This window comes from Elaeis guineensis, chromosome 9, assembly GCF_000442705.2.
Source record: "Elaeis guineensis isolate ETL-2024a chromosome 9, EG11, whole genome shotgun sequence".
Lineage (NCBI taxonomy): Eukaryota > Viridiplantae > Streptophyta > Magnoliopsida > Arecales > Arecaceae > Elaeis > Elaeis guineensis.
Window position 1 is genome coordinate 27,959,569 of NC_026001.2, and position 17,855 is coordinate 27,977,423.

The following is a 17,855-nucleotide window of genomic DNA, read 5'->3' on the forward strand; positions in this document are numbered from 1 at the left end:
ATATGAATTTAGCAAAACCATATCCTATCCTATCCTATCCATTGACGTCCCTATATGTGGAGGACATATTGGGCCAAATGGGGGAAAATACAAAAGTAAAGCCCGACTTGATTCTCAAATTGAGTTTGATTTTTAGAGAAAGTCTTTGTGCATTAGCAGTGCAATAAAATTGATGTGAAGCACACCATCAAATCACTTTGAGGCACATAGTACCACTTTTCAAAGTATATTTAATAGTGCATTTAATGCCTATAGTTCTACTTTTTTGTTTAAAAATTTGAATGACAAAAATATTCCTCCTATTCTAAAAAAATTATAAATCCTGTAACCATATTATGACATCCTGTGGTCAAATTATGACTTTCTATAGGCAGAAAGTCATATTTTTTTCAGAAGTTATAAAGAGGGAAGGGCATTTTCGTCATTGAAAATTTATAAAATTTTTAAATAATAAAAATATCCTTCCTTCCTTATGACATCTTATGGTCAAATTATGAACAGAAAATCATAATTTGCTCATAGGATGTCATAATATGACCACATGATGTTAATTTTTTCAGAAGATGAGGGATATTATTATCATTCAAAATTTCAAATAAAAAATGAAACTGTAGATATTAAATACGTGTTGAAAAATGATAGCTACGTGACCTAATTAGATGAGATGATATATTTTTTCTATACTATATGCGGTATACAAAAAATTATTCTGATTTTTAGGCCCCAACACAAACAGAAATTTTTATACCGGATCAGGTTGGATCTAATCGGCTCAGAACTGGACCGGATCATTAGTTAACCCGATCCGATTCTGGCCCTCATCCAAAATGCCCCGCTAAAGGACAACCCATGCACTTGAAAAATTGAAATCGTTGTACCAACAAAAAAAAATTGAAATCTTTAGCGGAGGAAAACAGAAAAAATAGGAGGGTTTCGACCTTGCACCACACCCTCCCATCCCATGTTCGCTCTCCAGTCTCCACCGAGGGCAATAAGGGTGGCTTCACTCCAATTCGCCTGCGACGGGCGTCGATGATCGGCGGTGTACAGAAGCTAATCGAGATCCCATAGGCCTCAATGTAAGCCCTCGTCCTCTCTCTCTCTCTCTCTCTAATTTCTTCTTCTTTGTTTTTCCTTTTTGGAGTTATAATTGATTTTATCGGGACAAGTCATTTTAGATCTTTTTCCACCGCTGGATTTTGATGATCGTTTTTGTCGTACCGATCAATGATGGATTAAATTTTATCATTACTTCTATGCTGTTTTTTGGTTTGAGTTGGATTGGAATTAAAAAAAAAAAGTTCTTGAATCATGTAAACGATTGGGGTTTTCCATTTTGTTATGAATTCTGTTGTTCTTTGTTTGAGGAAAATGAGAGCTTTTTTTTTTTTTTTGTGGCATTTTCGTTATGTTTTTCTCTTGTAGTGTGCTATGTTTTCATATTTTTCGTATTGTATTTCGTTAATAGAAGAAACGTACTAGTGTTATTACCATCGTCAGAGTGGTAAGCAGTAACATGTTAGTGTTACTGCTATTACTTGCTAAAAAAGAAAACCGTTGCTAGTATTCCCATTAGCTGTAACATCATGCATTAGTTGTTGCTGTTGTAGTTTTGTGCCCTGCGGCTTGGATAGTTTATTGGAAATAATGCAGATTTTAACAATTATTGAAATATATGAAGGTATACATTATTGGTAAATTTTGTAAGAATTTTGTTGCATGAAAGAGATCCAGCTGCTTGCATCGGAGAGAGAGCATGGGAGGAAGGAAGGGAGTGACAAGGAAATGGGATAGGGAGATCATGGGATTTGGCTGATTCTTGTAGGATTAGAACAAGGTCTTTTACCTAGGGTTACTTTGGATATTTGGCAACTATTTTATTACATGTTCAACATTTGAGAATAATTCGGTAAGGCAAGGATGTAGAATCAAGAAAAGAGTATATTAAGGCTACATTGGGCATCGTTGTCACTTCTCTTTTTGAAAAATCTGAAGACAGGAATTCTATTTTTGTTTGTATCATATTTTTGACAACGAAAAATATGTTTGGTTCGCTCTCTCTCTCTCTATTTTTTTCTTTTTAAATGATGAGGGAAGGGGAGGAGGGGATGGGGCTGGTGGCATGGTTGAAGAGGAGGGAGAGATCGACATCGGGCGAAGAGGCAGTCGAGGGAGTCGTAGGGAAAGAAAGTGGGGATGGGGTTGGTGATGCGGTTGAGGATGAGCGATTGCTTGGTATCTAGCGAGGAGATAGCCGGCGAGGCCCAGGGAGCTGTGGTGTGTTTGGGCGGTGGCGATGGGGCTGAGGGCAAGATTTGGTGGAAGAGGAGGGCTTGGGAAGAGAAGGGTGAAAACCTATTTTTACAAAACAAGTGGAAGTGAAAATCTTTCACTCACTTTTTCTAGAAATAATGGAAGTTATTTAAAAAAAAGACAAAAATAGAAATAGGGGATCCAAACATGTTTTCTGCATTCAATTCTGTGTTTCTGTTTTTTTGAAAAAAAAAGAAACAGAAAAAAAGTACCAAACAGGCCCTAAGTATGCCAAAAATTTAGAAATAGTTAAAATAAGTAAAGTAGAAATTAGCCAAAAAAAAAAGGAATGCAAAAAAGAAAAGAAGATCAAACAACAACAAATGCACAGTTGCCAGCAATATGTAGGATCATTATGCTGTAACTTATAATTTGTTTTTGAATTTGCTGTGAGTGATGAGTAAAGGAAAAAAAAAATCATGGATAAGTGAATTCTTGATTAATTTTTTTGTCAACAACTGACTCAAAGAATCTCCGTCCAATGGGAAATTCAAGAATAATTATATCATTAAGAGAACATTGTTAACTCTCACTCACAAACAAAAAGTTGGATTTAGAGGAGACTCCAGCCATAAGTTTCACCCTCCTTGATGCCTTTGGTCTTAACCTCCTTCATACCGATTTGTGACCCATATCAATGTTGCAATGCAATGGTCCAATTCTTCTCAAGGATCTTTAGCAAAGTTTGGATCGTCTGGCCAATGGCATTGTCTCCCCCTTGTCAACATCCTCAAGATCAGCCTCTAGAGTAGTAGGAACTTACGGTTGGTGTCCTCTTCTGTCTTGCCCTCAACAGTGTGAAGAAGGTGGCTATTAGGTTATCAAGGCCATGTCTCTCTTTTCCATCTTTCTTTTGCTTGTCCAATGGCCACTGCATAATGTCAGGATATCAAGATTGCCCTCTATCATGCATTGTTCCTTAGGACTCATTGATCCAAGATCATAAAGACACTTGAGCTATACAAGTGTTGTTAGTAGTAGTTGTGCCATTGCTAGGGCTACCTTTTTGGAGGCTAACAATAGGCATGAATGATGGTGTGCAACTTGGATTGTGGAGAGAGGTGGGGCAGGATCACGGTCACCAAGATTGTTGAGGGATGGTGTCAATATTGGGGGGGCGGAGGGGTCATATGCCCCAAACCTCCAAATAATCCTAGAGGAATTGGCAGGCTAGGGAGCGTGACAGTGCATTTTACCCCCATAAATTCTGGAATTCAATTTATTGTTAGTTGCCTTTTAAGTAATGAGGTGTCTTTAGGAATGTTTAGTGGAGCACTTTCCTTTAATGACAAAAATAATCCTGCTAAAAATAAGATGATGTGTTTGTTAAGCACTTCCTTTGGGACTCTTATTAATTGCAGCCCTCTTGGCTGGGTTTCTATTTTTTTTCCCTCCTGTGCTGTTTGAAGGAAGGTCCTGACTAAATTAATCCAAAACCCACTTGTGAAGTTAATAAAAGGTATAGATTAAAAAGAAAATAAGATAAATTAAAAATATAATAAAAATTCAAACTAAAATATGCAAATAAGTGACAAAATAAAATATATTAAACCTAATTAGATGGTTAGGTCCACCCCTCCCCCTCCCCCCGCAAAAAAAAAAAAAAACATTTGTATTGAACACGATCCAAGCAAGCTTGAGAATACATTTGAGCCTAGTGTAACAATTGTAAATGGATGTTTTTTTCTGTGTGTGTGTGTGTGAGAGAGAGAGAGAGAGAGAGAGAGAGGGAATTAAAAGCATAGAATGGATTAGCTTGTGGTGTAGCCCAAACCTAACCATTGAGGATGACCAAGAAGTCAAGTTTTGGAGGGCATTTGACGTGGAGGAAAACATGCCAGCAGCATTATAAATTGGGCAAAGATTGGATAAAGACATGGTTTTGCGGTAGAAGAGAGCAAAATTGGAGAGATCTTTCATTAAACAAATACATCGTTAAGATTTAAATCGTATATAAAACAAAAAGGAAGAGGAAGGAGAGTGGTGATGACCATGTAGGGGCTTTCTTGTCTAAAAATTTGGTTGTGCACTGACGTGGCAATGATCATGAGGAAGAGCCTCTTTGCTTATTCTTTGTTGAGTTACATTTGGCAAAGAAAATGAGCATAATTAAGATTTGGCCCATGTGGGGCTAATAACATATATCTATTAAAAAGTCAAAAATCTACTTGGTAATGATATTTTTATTTAAAATAAATTTCATTAAAGCTTTGTGTGACAACCTTTTTACATTTACTAATAATCTTATGTAGATTTAAAAGCAATTTTATTAAAATTGTGCTTGGTTTATTATTAGTAAAATGTCTTGTCCATATCAATAAGCATATACTCAAGTTTATTAGGTTTGAAAGTTTCTAATTGAAAATTGTCTAAAAATCTAAAACAAATGAGCCATTCCTTTTTTTTAAAAAATGCAATAATCTAGAGCAGGCATGCCATCATTTTATTGTTCGATTAAGTAAAAATATCTTGATAACCAAATTAGAAAAAGTAATACTCCCGCAACAAGATTAAGATTCATCTATTTGGATAAATCTTGTATATTTGAAATGTAAAATTTTTATAAATACTTTAAATATTTTTTACAATGTCAAATCAAAGTTTGTGGACTTGAATCAATGCTTAAGTGCTTATTTGGTAAATCATTGTGATAATCAATTTGGTGATAGACTCATTAATTGTTACAACATGTTGTTAAAATCTTATGATTTGCGAGTTTGATTTTATTATCCGGGATCTCATAAGGACCTAGATCTCATCATTTGATTAGGATCAACTTGGAAAATATGATCTAGATCCAATATTATGAGTTATTTAGCCCCTTGAATCATAAGATCCAACATGATTATGTTATTTACCTATTATCATCATGTGTGAGCACATTTTCTATAATTATTTTACATTTTTAATTTATTTATCATAATAAGTCTTGAATAGTAAAATTAACCTACTATTGGAGTTCATGGATAAATAAGAGGAAATTTTCAATTTTTTTAAAGCCATATGCTATAACTTTATCCATTTTTTCCAAAAAAATGTACTATCTACAAGCATATTTAACTTGAGAACTAATATGTTATTTATCTTATAAATATCTTGAATAGCGAAACACAATATTTGCTTGATTAAAGATGCTATATATAGGCTTATAATCTTGAAAAGTAGGCTTCTTATATCTATGGCTTTCTGTTCTTTCCCTGATCTACTTCATACTTAACTTATGCTGCTTTCTTCACTTTTTTTACATTTTAAAATTTTGAAAGAAATCAGAGAAAAAAAATCCTTACAATGCGGTCCATGATGTTATCCAATCGGACCTCCCCTTCATTTACAACTTGATCCCAATCTTAACATTGGTTATGAAGTTGTACAGATGTAGGTGGGCAAAAAGGTCCCAACCTATGGAACACTGAACAACCTCCTCTCCCTCCAATAACCCAATTGTCTCTACTTAGATAAAAATTGCATTGGAGAGAGGTATTCTTTTGGGAAACTTAAGTTGGAGCAATAAGAAGAGCAACAAAGTTCAAGCATATCATATTCGTGCGGCAAAGAGCCCCAAGAAAGATTCTGGTTATAGCTGGGATGAACAACATCAATCCCAATTGGCTTTCCCTTCTGGTTGATGTTTTTTCTGAGACTTTTTGCATGTGTGTTATGCATTTCCCAATATAAAACACTTTACTTCTAATGAGCATGAATTCTCTGCTGCACCTATTAGAGTCAAAACCAAGTTATATTTGGACAAAAGCCTAAATTAGATAGGGTTCAATTTTAAAGTAAATCTGTGAACTAAGTTATGAAGGGTAAGTGATTGGTTTTCTTTGTGTAACACATGTTTTTTTCTCTTTTCAGTGTTGCGGGTTGGGGGGGGTGGGGGGGTGCGGGATGGGGGGCTGGGTTTTTTAAGCAATGATTAGTGGGAAGGTCTGCTTTATAGGAGATCTTTTTCATGGTGACAAGGAAACACTACATATTGAAGTTTGTCAAGCTTTCTGGGGTTTTGGTTGCTACTTGGCCTTGCTTTGTGTTACCCCAGATTTCAGTTGTGGAGAGGATGACTTTAGATAGAGAAGATTGTTAGTATAACCTCAGTATTTTGCATGTTCGTGTTTTTCGTAAATGAGGGTGATGATCTTTTCTTTTTTTCTTTCTAAGGAATTAATTTAATAAGAGGGGGCTGAGATGGAAAGAGTGATTGGTTGAGATAGAGAGAGATTAATTTTAGGATGGGATCTGCTGACAGAAGTTAGTATCAAGATGGGTTTGAAATCTAGAAATCCATTAAATTGAGGCTAATCTATCATCCATGAGGAAATAATGAAGGAAAATACTTGAATATACTAGTCACTGTGGTTTCAAAAAATGCCAAACCGGGATGGTACAACTAGTTTCCGACATGAAATTGGTACCAGTAAGGGACTGGGATGCTGAAACACTGCATACCAGTGCATACTAGTTGCACGGATCTGTATTGGTGCATGTCAATGTTAGCACACTGACCACTATGCATATTAACAGTTTTTCATTTTCTTGAAGCTGTCAATTTCTGTACATATTGTAAGAAACAATACTATACCATTCCAATAGAAAAATAATTGTGAGGTTCAGTACTAGTATTTAAAACCATTTTAGGCATTGAGGGCCTGATTGGATGTTGATATAAATTATTTAGAAGAAAGATCATAAAACCTCAAGCAGTTTAGATGGAAGCAAGTGAATGGAGAGAAGAGTCTGGATGTAGTTGAGGAGGCTCCTAGGTGGCTCATGCCAAAAGGATACTGAATTCCCTATGCAAGGTGATTTAGTTCATCCAAGTTTTTTAAGAGAATTTAGATCCAGATTTCCTGAACATGAAGGAATGCTTTCCTTTCTTTGCTAACTTCTCATTGCAAATCATATTAGGAATGTTTCATGGATATTTTTTGTGGGCATCCAAACCATCGGCAAGTAGTTTAAACATTTCTACATATAAAGGTTTTTAAAACCACTGAAATTCTACAACATATTTGTTCACACTTCACAGCATGGAATAGGGGGCGGAAGTAAACAATACCTGTTGACATTTCACATGGAAAAAGAGGGTAGGCCTTGGTGTAATGGTAAGGTTGCTCCATCATGACCTGTTTCATGGGTTTGAAACATGGAAACGACCTCTCCATACGTGGGAGTAAACCTGTGTACATTTGGTCCTCCCCAGTCCCCATGATGGTAGGAGCCTTGTGTTTTGGACTGCTTTTGTTTCATAAGATGAAATACTATTATAGTTTATGAATTTTTATTCATATTCAGTATTGACTTTAGCCTAAAACTTCAAAACTACAGAAATAAAGAACCTGTATGACATAACATACTCTAGAACATTTCTTTTGTTTACCCCCTCAAAAAAGCTTCTTCTTTTCTGGATATTTATTTGATCCAAACTGCTAAAACGTGAGTGAAAATGCTGAATTGAAACTCAGCCTTGATTGGAAGGAACCGAAAGTGAGATTTCAAAACTTGATTTAGCCGAATTAGAGTCAAGTTATTCCAACATTAGAATCTAATGGCAAAGATATAGTTGCACTTTTTCCTAATTTTCAACTGTAGATATCTAAGTGTTACTTTCAAAAGGTTTGCATGCATGAAGCCCTCTTAATTTATATTTAATAGGTCAACCGCTTATGGCCCTGGCCCTGAAGTATATGTGTGCACACATTCATTATGTACATATGTACATACATATATGTATGCATGTATGTATCTATATGTGACTTAGAAATTTTTGTGTTTGTTTCACTTGAAGGTATTAGTGATTCCATCCTGCCACGAATGAGTAATACTGTTCCACCACCTTGTGTTTTAGACTTCTAGTTCACCCGTTTAACATGTTTTATATCACCAGTATGTATCGGCACGGTAATTTATATGCACATCAAAGATATGGAGGATATGTATTTATGTCTAATGAGGCTGTGGTATAGCAACTATGGTGCCAAATAAAGCGGTGCAAACTGGTACTTTTTACTGTCTGACCAAGCTCTCTTTCCTTTTCTGGGACATTCAGCTTGGCTTTAGCTGTTAATTGGCATTAAAAAATAAAGAGGGGCAGAAGATTATGATAAGATTAGAGACAATAGAAGTACATCAACTACAGGGGACTTGGGTATTTGGATGCTTAACACTACCAAAATGCATTTCTTGAGAGGAAAAATAATTACAATTTTAAATCTGCTTAAATATAAAAAATTGTCAGAATTATGTTAGTACCTTTCATGGTACATCCATGTTTCAATGATAGCTGCAGAAGTAGAAAAGTTTATAGTATCTATGTTGTGTATGCGATAGAACTATTGATTGATATTATATATTTGACAGCAAAGGGCAGTACCTTTGTTTTAATAATAAGAAAAGTTATCATGTTCGTTTGAAAAATATTAAATAAAACATAGTATTTGAGTTAAGAAAATTAATCAATGAAAAGTTAACACCAAAATAGAATAAATCTAAAGAATAACTTTTAATTAGAGAGTACACATGTAGAAATCTATCAATATGTCAGTTATATTTTTGTAACTTCTCCCTCCTTTCTGCAATAGAGTTAATGTGGCTTTGCAGGGTTACAGAATTCACATCAGGGGAGGAAATACCTGCTATATTGGATGTTTTAGATTTTTCAAACCAATAACATTGGTGAGAGATCGCCTGCATGCAGCCTGAAGAAAAATTGTAGAAGAATAAAAAATAATTTAGACAAAGATTAATAATGGATGCATTGCTTGCTATAAACTTTATATCTACTTCTCTTTATAAAATCAGTGATTAGGCTTCGAGATTATCCTTGGGTTCTTTTGTGAAATCAACAAGTCCCATTCTACCAACCTTATTAACATTTTAACCGAAAATCTTCACATCAGATCAAAGACTCATCTTGGTTGGTTTAGTAAAGAAGGTGCTCCATGTGTAACACTTGTCCTAATACTAGGCCATTATCTTATCATGCAATAGCCATAGGATGGTATACTTGCAATTGTTTCCATAGAGGTTTGAGGTCCAAGATGGATCCAGACTATTAGATGATTGCAGGACCAGGTATAAGGTCATGATCTCTAAGGAGAGAAAAGTGATTATATAATGGAAGAAAAATGAAGAGTAAGATACCCTCCAACGATGCAAGATGGGATAGGAGTAAGTGAGGGAGAGGGGGCAGTTAGATGGTTAGGAATTGCATTACACTAACTTGATAGAATTGTGTTACAGTAACTTGATTCATTTTAGATTTCTGCTAATCCAAGTGGATTTGTAACTTACATAAAAATGTAATAGTAGGTGCCAAATAGTGCTGTTCTTAAAGTCACTGGGCCCAATGACCTAGGTTCAAATCCCACCTTCACTAGTTTGGTGGGGTTACCTCCTTCCTTTTTCTTGAAGGAAAAGAAAAGAGAATATGGAAATAATATTTTAAAATATAAAGGCTATAATAAATTATAAAACATAAAGCATACAAATAAAAATGCTCAGGAATTAAATTATCAATGAACTTTTTTTTAAAAGTTAATAAAACTAGAGCTAAATTATGATATAAAAAAAAAACGGATCATCAATATAATCAATAAAAACATTTCAAATCATCCAACAACTAGTACCCATTTTTATCCTAAAGAAAATTTAATGTTTAAGATATAAAAGGAACTAAATAGGTGAATAATCCCGTTGAGAAAGGATAAACAAGAAACATTTGAAGATGTGGTTCTTTCTTTTAACACACAAAGAGGAGAAGAAAATAGGGTTGGGGTTGTTTGCTGTTGTTTGAGGAGGAAAAGAAGAAATAGTCTATTAAAATACCGAAAGAAAGGTTAGGTTGCTATCCCCTGGAGGAGGAGAAAAGGAGAGAAACAAATGCAGAAAGTGGGACAGGTGGAACTACTGCAAAGATCTAAACTGGCCAAAATATTACTTTCTTTCTTTCTTTCTTTCTTTCTTTTTTGTTTTTTTTTTTTGAGATGAACCCATAACGTTACCTGAGATCTTGAGCATGTTCTGATTCTTTTTGAAATTTTGGGCTGTGGATCATGCGGTGATTGAAAGAATGTCAGGTCAGCTGATTCTCAGAAGTGATCCAGAGCCTCTTCTGTTCAGATTTCTTACAATCTGATCTGAATCATGCAACTCCTGTCCAAAATCATTGTTTTATTTTTTTAAAACACTGGTTCTGATTGGTTATAGCAAAACTGATACTGTATTTTAAAATAGGTATTCTGTTATATCTTACAAAGAAGAAAAATAAAAATCCGGTATGAGGAAAGTCGATTTAACTTGGGTGACCATCTCTGTGACTTCAATGTCCAAGACTAACTCTAAAAAGAAAATTAAAGGATGTGATTTCTTTTGGACAGAGATTTATTGGTGCTTTATGAGTACCGTATAAATCTTTTGATGGTCTAAAGAACTTTGTTACTCTTTAACTCGGATGGTGGTTGCCTTGCATGGTCTGTTTTTCCCTGCATCATTTACTTCGTTGTTCTATTTTTTCCGTTTATTACTAGTTTGAGTAGGAATTCATGCGGAGCATTTTTATTTTGTCTCTGCCCTTTCTCATTCTCTTTCAGCTACTTCTGTGTGGCTTCAAAAACACCCTATTCTGGAGCTAAAAAATGCCTGCTTGGAGATTCAACTTGATAAAAATTTTACTTGTAATCAAATAACTTTGCTGCAATCTATAGATCATGCCTATTTGTGAAGCTTACATAAACCTAATACTGTTGCTGACCTTAAGGAAATTGAAATGTGCTCAAAGTAATTCTTATTAGTTTGTTTAATTAAAAATTAATTGTTAAAAGTTTATAATAACATTAGGAATTCTAGGCAGACCCCAACTTCTTAAGCAAACTTGAACGAACACTGAAACTTCAAAAAACCATCAAAACAAACTGGGATCTGCAGAATCGCTGTGCCACCTTAGAAAGTTGTGCATTTTGTTTGCTATTGTGACAGAATTTTGATATTCAAGGCCCAATTAATAGAGAAAATTTACATTCAGATGAGACAAGCTATGGATTCATTATATGGAACCCTTCATGCTTTCATACGTAGATAATTTGTAATGATAGAATCATTTATTTATTTATTTTTAGTTGAGTTGTTGACATGACTGGTTGTTGCTTGCAGAAAAGTAAGCTATTGTCAAAATCCAAGTTTAGGAGAGTACATCTACTCTGCCAAAAGATGGATTTGCATGGACGTGTTCCATCTGCATTTGAAAGACGGCCTGTCCAGGCTCCGGGGTTGATGCGTGATGGCCCTTTTCGTGGGCCAGGTCCTGCTGGTCACCACCCTTTAGAGCCACTACCCCGACCGGAGCTCCTGGAAAATAAGATTTCAGCTCAAGCAGCTGAAATGGAAAGGCTTGCAAGAGAAAACCATAGACTGGCAGCAAGCAATACGAACTTGAGAGAGGAGCTCCTTGCCACCCAGCAGGGATTGCAGAGAGTGCAGGTTCATATTGGTAGTTTCCAAACTGAAAGTGATATCCAGGTCAAGGGATTGTTGGAAAAGATTGGAAAACTAGAGGCTGATATCCGTGCTGGTGAGATGGTAAAGAAGGAATTGCAACAAGCACACTTGGAGTTGCAGAGCCTAATTGCTGCAAGACAAGAACTAGTCATCAAAATCCAGCGTACCACTGAAGAACTCCAGAAAGCCTCCACAGAAATCAAAAAGTTGCCTGAGATGCATGCTGAGCTGGATGGGTTAAGACAGGAACATCAGAAATTACGGTAAGTGAAGTGGTCCATGGGTTGATTTTTCCTTCCTTCAGTAATTTATCTTCACCCTACATTTGCCTTCACTTCTGATGGTTCTAGTGATATCACTAATTTTTCCTTTCATCTTTTGTGGCAAGTGCTGCTTTTGAGTATGAAAAAGGTGCAAACATGGAGCAAGTTGAGCAGATGCGGGCAATGGACAAGAACCTGATATCAATGGCTCGGGAAGTTGAAAAGCTACGAGCTGAGGTGCTAAATGCTGAGAAAAGAGCACATGGTAGTAGTCTTTGTGATTGCTTCTGTTTTATCCATTCCCATCTTTGTGGCTTCTTTTTTTTTTTTCCCCCTTTATTCTCCCCAAAAAATCCACCCTCTTTCCGAAACTCTTCTAATTGTACCACTTTCTGCTTTATGCAGCACCGAACTCGTATGGAGTAATATATGGTAATCCACATCCTGTCAATCCATCTGCAGGACAGGGTAGTGGATACCCAGAACATGATTATAGACAAGGTGGTGTCTATGCAGACACTGTTTACAGCCATGGTGGTGGCTATCCAAATGCTGGCATTGGACCTGGCGGTCCTGGCAGCTATTCTGAAGCATATGGAAGAACTCAGGCTCCAATCACTGGTGGGGCAGCAGGAGAGCTATATAATGCATATGGTGGTGTGAGTGGTGCTGGGAATTCAGATGGTTATGGGAGCATGCAGATCCCAATGACTGGTGGGACAGTAGCGAGAATGGGAACGGATTCCTCTGGTCGTGTTAACACAGTTGGTTATGATGCTGCAAGAGGAGGTGCGACATCTACTCAAAGGTAAAGCTTGAGCATCTGCTCTGTGGAGAATACCAGGTATATTTGTCCTAGCCAGTGCTACTTGTGTCATTTACTTTCTGGGTTTGGGCAATCAGTTGCACTTCATTGGATTAGTTTTTATTTAATGGTGCATTGATGATCTCCATCAGGTGGTATAATAAAAAAAAGAAATGCTCTTTAAGACAATTTATTTCACTTATTTCAATTTATTATTTTAATAGGATATGCCTTTCCACAACTAGCATGATTGTTAAGTTCATGTCAGATTGCCTGAATCGAAAAGTTTCATCAGCTGAAACTAAGCATATCTCCTGCTCGGTAATCCATGTCAAGCTGAAGTGGTTGTAATATGATATTTGGCCCAAGAGTGTTGTAAAGTAGCCTAAACAAGCGTAGCCTTGCTCGTTATGATCTATCACTAAATGGACTAAAATAAACTACAGATCATAATCTGTAAGAGAACCGATCTGTGTCACTATATTGCTGTCTGATATAAAGTCTATGGCAATTCTTTGTTACTTAGGAGATGATGGCTCGTGGTCCTTCTGAAGGGGGGAATCTGAATCCTAAGCTACAGGACCCCTTTCTTTCTATCAGTTTCTTTCAAGAAAGGAAGTAGGACTAGGATGGGGGATGGCGATATGTGATATAGTGAATATGTATTCTTGTATTTTTGTATGGTAGCCATCCATGCCTCATAAATTTGGAGATTTGAGAAAGTCAATCCTCAAGCAGGACCAAGATACAAAACGTTACATGAGACCAGTTGCTCGAGATGGACATTGTATTATTGGCCAAGGATGATGGATGATATCAAAGTATATGGTTGGACACCCTTGTATGCCAGCAGGACAAAGTCGAGCAAGCAAAGCTCTATTGTGGCTAGTACTTGATGCATAAATGGAGCAAGCCTTGCATCATCCAAATCTTTGTTGCTTTTGTTATCTTTTTGTTATATTGAGTTCTTCAAGTAGGGGAGGTTGTGACTTGAATTCTGGAATGTGGGAGGTCCATAGAGTGCAGTACATAGATGAGTGCTTGTGCCTTTATCTTGTAAATGAATACACAAAACACCTGCATCCAACATAGAAAGCCCAGTCTTTTGATCTTCTCTCTTTTCTCAAAAATGTAAAGTTTGGTTGGATCGCAGCTCTAATCAGTTGCATCTGGCGTGCTTAAGGCTACAAAGTAATCATAAAATATTGCACATAAATATGCATCATATCCACTGCCGTGTATCCCATTCTCTTTGAACCTCTTTCTGTATAAACTTGAGAAAAGGATGTAGACCATCCAAAAGGTATGTAATATAAAACTCTTTTTAATCTAGTCCACGTCAACATTCTTTCATGTAAAAGGATCTGTTACCAATCAAAATGAGGTGTTAAGGTTTAGTAAGTTAGGAGGCTCAAACACATCCAGGTTAATATTATAATATTTACTGCTCTCCCCGTTTGCCCGTTCATGAGGTATTTTCATGCATCCGCGTTTCGCCTTCCATATTTTGTGACCATGTATATCACAATTTATAGCCTAGTTATGTGTCTAAAAGAAGATCTAGACTTTATGGTTTGTCTAATTAGATTTGGACAAATATAGCTAATATCATATGAACACCCTCCTCAAACTTAAGATAGTATGGTTGAAACCAACTTGAGTTTCAAAACCAAGTTTCAAAAAGGTCCAGGTAAATGTGCCATAGTAAAGATATCTACAATCTAATTATTAGAGGAAATAGATTGAAATTATATGATACCATGGCAAATATGTTGGTAAACAAAGTGATAATTAATTTAATATATTTAATATTTTCATAAAAAATATCATTATGAACAATCTAAATGGCATTTGATAATCTCAATAAAGAAAGACAACACCATGGTGAGTGACTCTCATATCCTATAATAACCATTTGAGCCATATGAGTTCATCAACAGTATCAACAATAAACAGCCTGTTTTTTGCGGCACCAAGAAATAAGAAAGTCGTTAGTAAGAAACAATAGCCTCTAGCAACGTATCTATCGATAGGACATCAACCGTATTAACATCAAAATAAGCACTCAAGTATAAGGAGAAATTGGTAGTAAAATGAAGACCACTCAAGTACAAGGAAGAATTGATAGTAAAATGCCAATCATGAAACAAAATACCTTCGACATAGTGCAAATGTTCAAGATAGCAGCATAATAAGTAGATCTAAGAGCTGCCATAAGCTAACGGAAAATATGGACGATATAAGCTATATATCAAGACGAGTAACCTTAAAATATACAAGACCAACAATTAACTATCTATAATGAGTAACTTGAGAAAGAGGAGTTCTATTAACAAATGTTAATTTGGCATTCGTCTCAAGAGATGGAGAAATAATCTTACTATCTATTAAGCTAGCTATAGAATGAGATCAGATGTATTCTCAGCCTGTGACAAATAATACCTATCAAAGCTATATTTAACGTCCAGTCCTAAGAAGTAACTCGATGCTTCCAAGTTTTTAATTTCAAATTCTTGACTAGGATATTATTTGAGATCATAAATGCCCATGGGATCATCCCTAATTATAGTCATATTATCCACATATGTCGAGTAATAATAATGTAGTACCTTTAGTAGTTTGAAGGATAAAAGCAGCTGAATCATAAGAACCATGAGTGATGTTAAGAGAAGGAAAACAAGGGAAGAAGGAGAAAATAAAATGTCTATATTTTTTATGAATTTCTTTACAACAACACGTACATCACAATATGTAACCTAATTATGTGTCTAATAAAAAAAAATATCAATCAGATCTAGATTAATTTTGCAAATATCATGTTAATATGTGTCATCCCATCTACCGTTTTTTAGATTGTTGGCTGCAAGAATTTTCCAACGAGTAGCAAGCCAACTAAAGATAATAAGCTTGAGCAGTTGAGGAAGAGAAAATGTGACCTCACTGTGAACTTGTGGTTATTGGTTCACTACCATAGCAAGCTGTCATTACGTTGCATCAAAGGTTCTAAGTGTCTATTATAGCCAATAATTAATATGCTTCTCTTTAGAAATTCCTTATCTCTAAATGACAATTAAGTAAAGCTATTCATAATAATGCAAGTAAAGCACCATTTGCATTTTCATATGCTTCTTGGACATATTTTCCATTGAAAGTGCCATGTTTCATTATGCAAATAAAGCAACTTGAAGGTCCACTCTAAAGCGATCACACATTGACTATTAAAATTGGTCAAATATGTTTACAAGGCCTAGACAACACCAACAAGTTACCATAACGCTCACATGAGTTTATCTCAAAAAATACCCTCATATATAGTCAACCCAACAACTTCCTTAAATATGTTTAGCATAATTTTCCCTATATGATGACAGTTCATAGACAAATCTGTGCATTATGCAAACCGTAAAATCTACAATATGTTTTAGAAAACATACGAAAAGTTAAAATGCTTAGGGGTGTTAATGGTTAAGATAATTAGCAGACCGGGCTAGTTTGATGGGATTACAAGTCTATCCGATCTTTAATTATGGGAGCAACAAACTTCCAATTTCATAATATTAGACCTATTTTAAAGACAAATATGCATTAGATTTATAATTATATATAATCCTCCAATTAAAGATAGATTATATGTCATTCTAAATACTTTTTCATGGTATTTTCCATGATGATGAGGTTATGATTTGAACCTTCGATAGTCTTGAGATTATATTAGAGAGTAAAGTAGGGCTGAAAGTGGATCAGATATCGATATATCCATATTTTTACCTATACTTTTCAATAAAAATAAATATAGATAGAGAGACAAATCAGATATTAACTATATCTATATTTGTCCGAGCCTCGATATTCTGAGGTTACTGTAATAACCCGGCTCCATCCAAGCTTATAACAGACTGGCTTGGGCTACTTGATCGGCCTAGTGAAGTGGCCAATAACAGAAAAAAAAAAAAAAGACATGGAAGAAGAGGCTCTAAATCCTCCACACTTTAAAGCACAAGGATCACCCATCTTGCCACCTTCTTTCCTCCTCTTCTTCTTCAAGACACCAAGGATAACTAAAACTTACTGCACACATATTCATTGAAAATATTGCCTATATATGGCTTACATAGAAACTGATTTGCTAAAAATACTCAACAACTCTAAATCACTCCTACACCATCTAAACAACTCACTGCTTTTGAATTGCAAATACTTATTTAATCACATATCTACTCCTACATGATCTCAATAGCTCAATAACTATTTTTTAAATTACAAACACTTATTATAGACACAGGTAAATTTTGAATCACATTTAATACTCCCTCTTGATCAAATTTGTAAACTTCTAGCTGTAACTGAATAACAAATGCTTTTCTTGAAGGAGTGACTTGGTTAAAATATCTGCAACTTGTTCATTTGTACTACAAAACTTCTGGTTGATATCGCCATTTGCTACTAGCTTTTGAATTTAAAATGGTGCCATATATATATGTATTTAGTTCTTCTGAAAAAAGTTGGGTTCTTTGACATTGCTATTGTTAATTTGTTATCACAAAATATTTCAGTAGCTCCCTTCTGCTCTTCATGAAGATATGCTAATAATCTTCTAAGCTTCATAGCTTAACATGCAGATGAAGTTGCAGCTATGTATTCAACCTTTGTTGATGACAAGGCTAATGTTAGTTGCTTTTTGAGCTCCAAGAGACTGCTCTAGAACCAAGATAGAAAAAAAATTCTAGAAGTACTCCTTCTATCATCTAAAGAGTTAGTCCAATCACTGCAGAGAAGTCAATTAATTTAAAATCACAAACTATAGTATATCAAATCCCATAGTCAACTATTGCTACAATATATCTCAAAATTCTTTTGGCTGCCCCAAGATGGTGCTTTATAGGATTATGCACAAATTGAAATAATACCAACAAAAAATAAAATATCTGATCAAGTATGTATTAGTCAAATCAAACCACCAACCAAACTTCGATGGTATCTTC

General features: G+C 35.4%; 1 protein-coding gene across 4 annotated transcripts; it reads left to right on the forward strand.

Annotated features, from left to right (window-relative positions):
- Positions 1 to 879: 879 nt before the first annotated feature.
- Positions 880 to 13,987, forward strand: LOC105051226 (protein FLX-like 4). 4 transcript variants are annotated; one of them, XM_073243652.1, is made up of 5 exons: positions 880 to 1,079; positions 11,461 to 12,068; positions 12,194 to 12,333; positions 12,474 to 12,912; positions 13,400 to 13,987. In XM_073243652.1, the coding sequence occupies exons 2-4, from the start codon at positions 11,518 to 11,520 to the stop codon at positions 12,878 to 12,880; spliced, it is 1,098 nt and encodes a 365-aa protein (XP_073099753.1). In that variant the 5' UTR covers positions 880 to 1,079; positions 11,461 to 11,517; the 3' UTR covers positions 12,881 to 12,912; positions 13,400 to 13,987. The 4 variants fall into 4 exon arrangements, with proteins under 4 accessions (XP_073099753.1, XP_073099755.1, XP_073099754.1 ...); XM_073243654.1 differs by having other exon boundaries at positions 13,612 to 13,987; XM_073243653.1 differs by lacking the exon at positions 13,400 to 13,987 and adding an exon at positions 13,098 to 13,371.
- Positions 13,988 to 17,855: the final 3,868 nt, after the last annotated feature.

What these genes read in the sequence shown, in the direction of transcription:
- LOC105051226 (XM_073243652.1), top strand. Translation starts at nt 11,518, where the DNA reads ATGGATTTGCATGGACGTGTTCCATCTGCATTTGAAAGACGGCCTGTC. An exon ending in CAGGAACATCAGAAATTACG is followed by an intron (nt 12,069 to 12,193) that starts GTAAGTGAAGTG and finishes TTTTGTGGCAAG; the next exon opens with TGCTGCTTTTGAGTATGAAA. An exon ending in TGCTGAGAAAAGAGCACATG is followed by an intron (nt 12,334 to 12,473) that starts GTAGTAGTCTTT and finishes TGCTTTATGCAG; the next exon opens with CACCGAACTCGTATGGAGTA.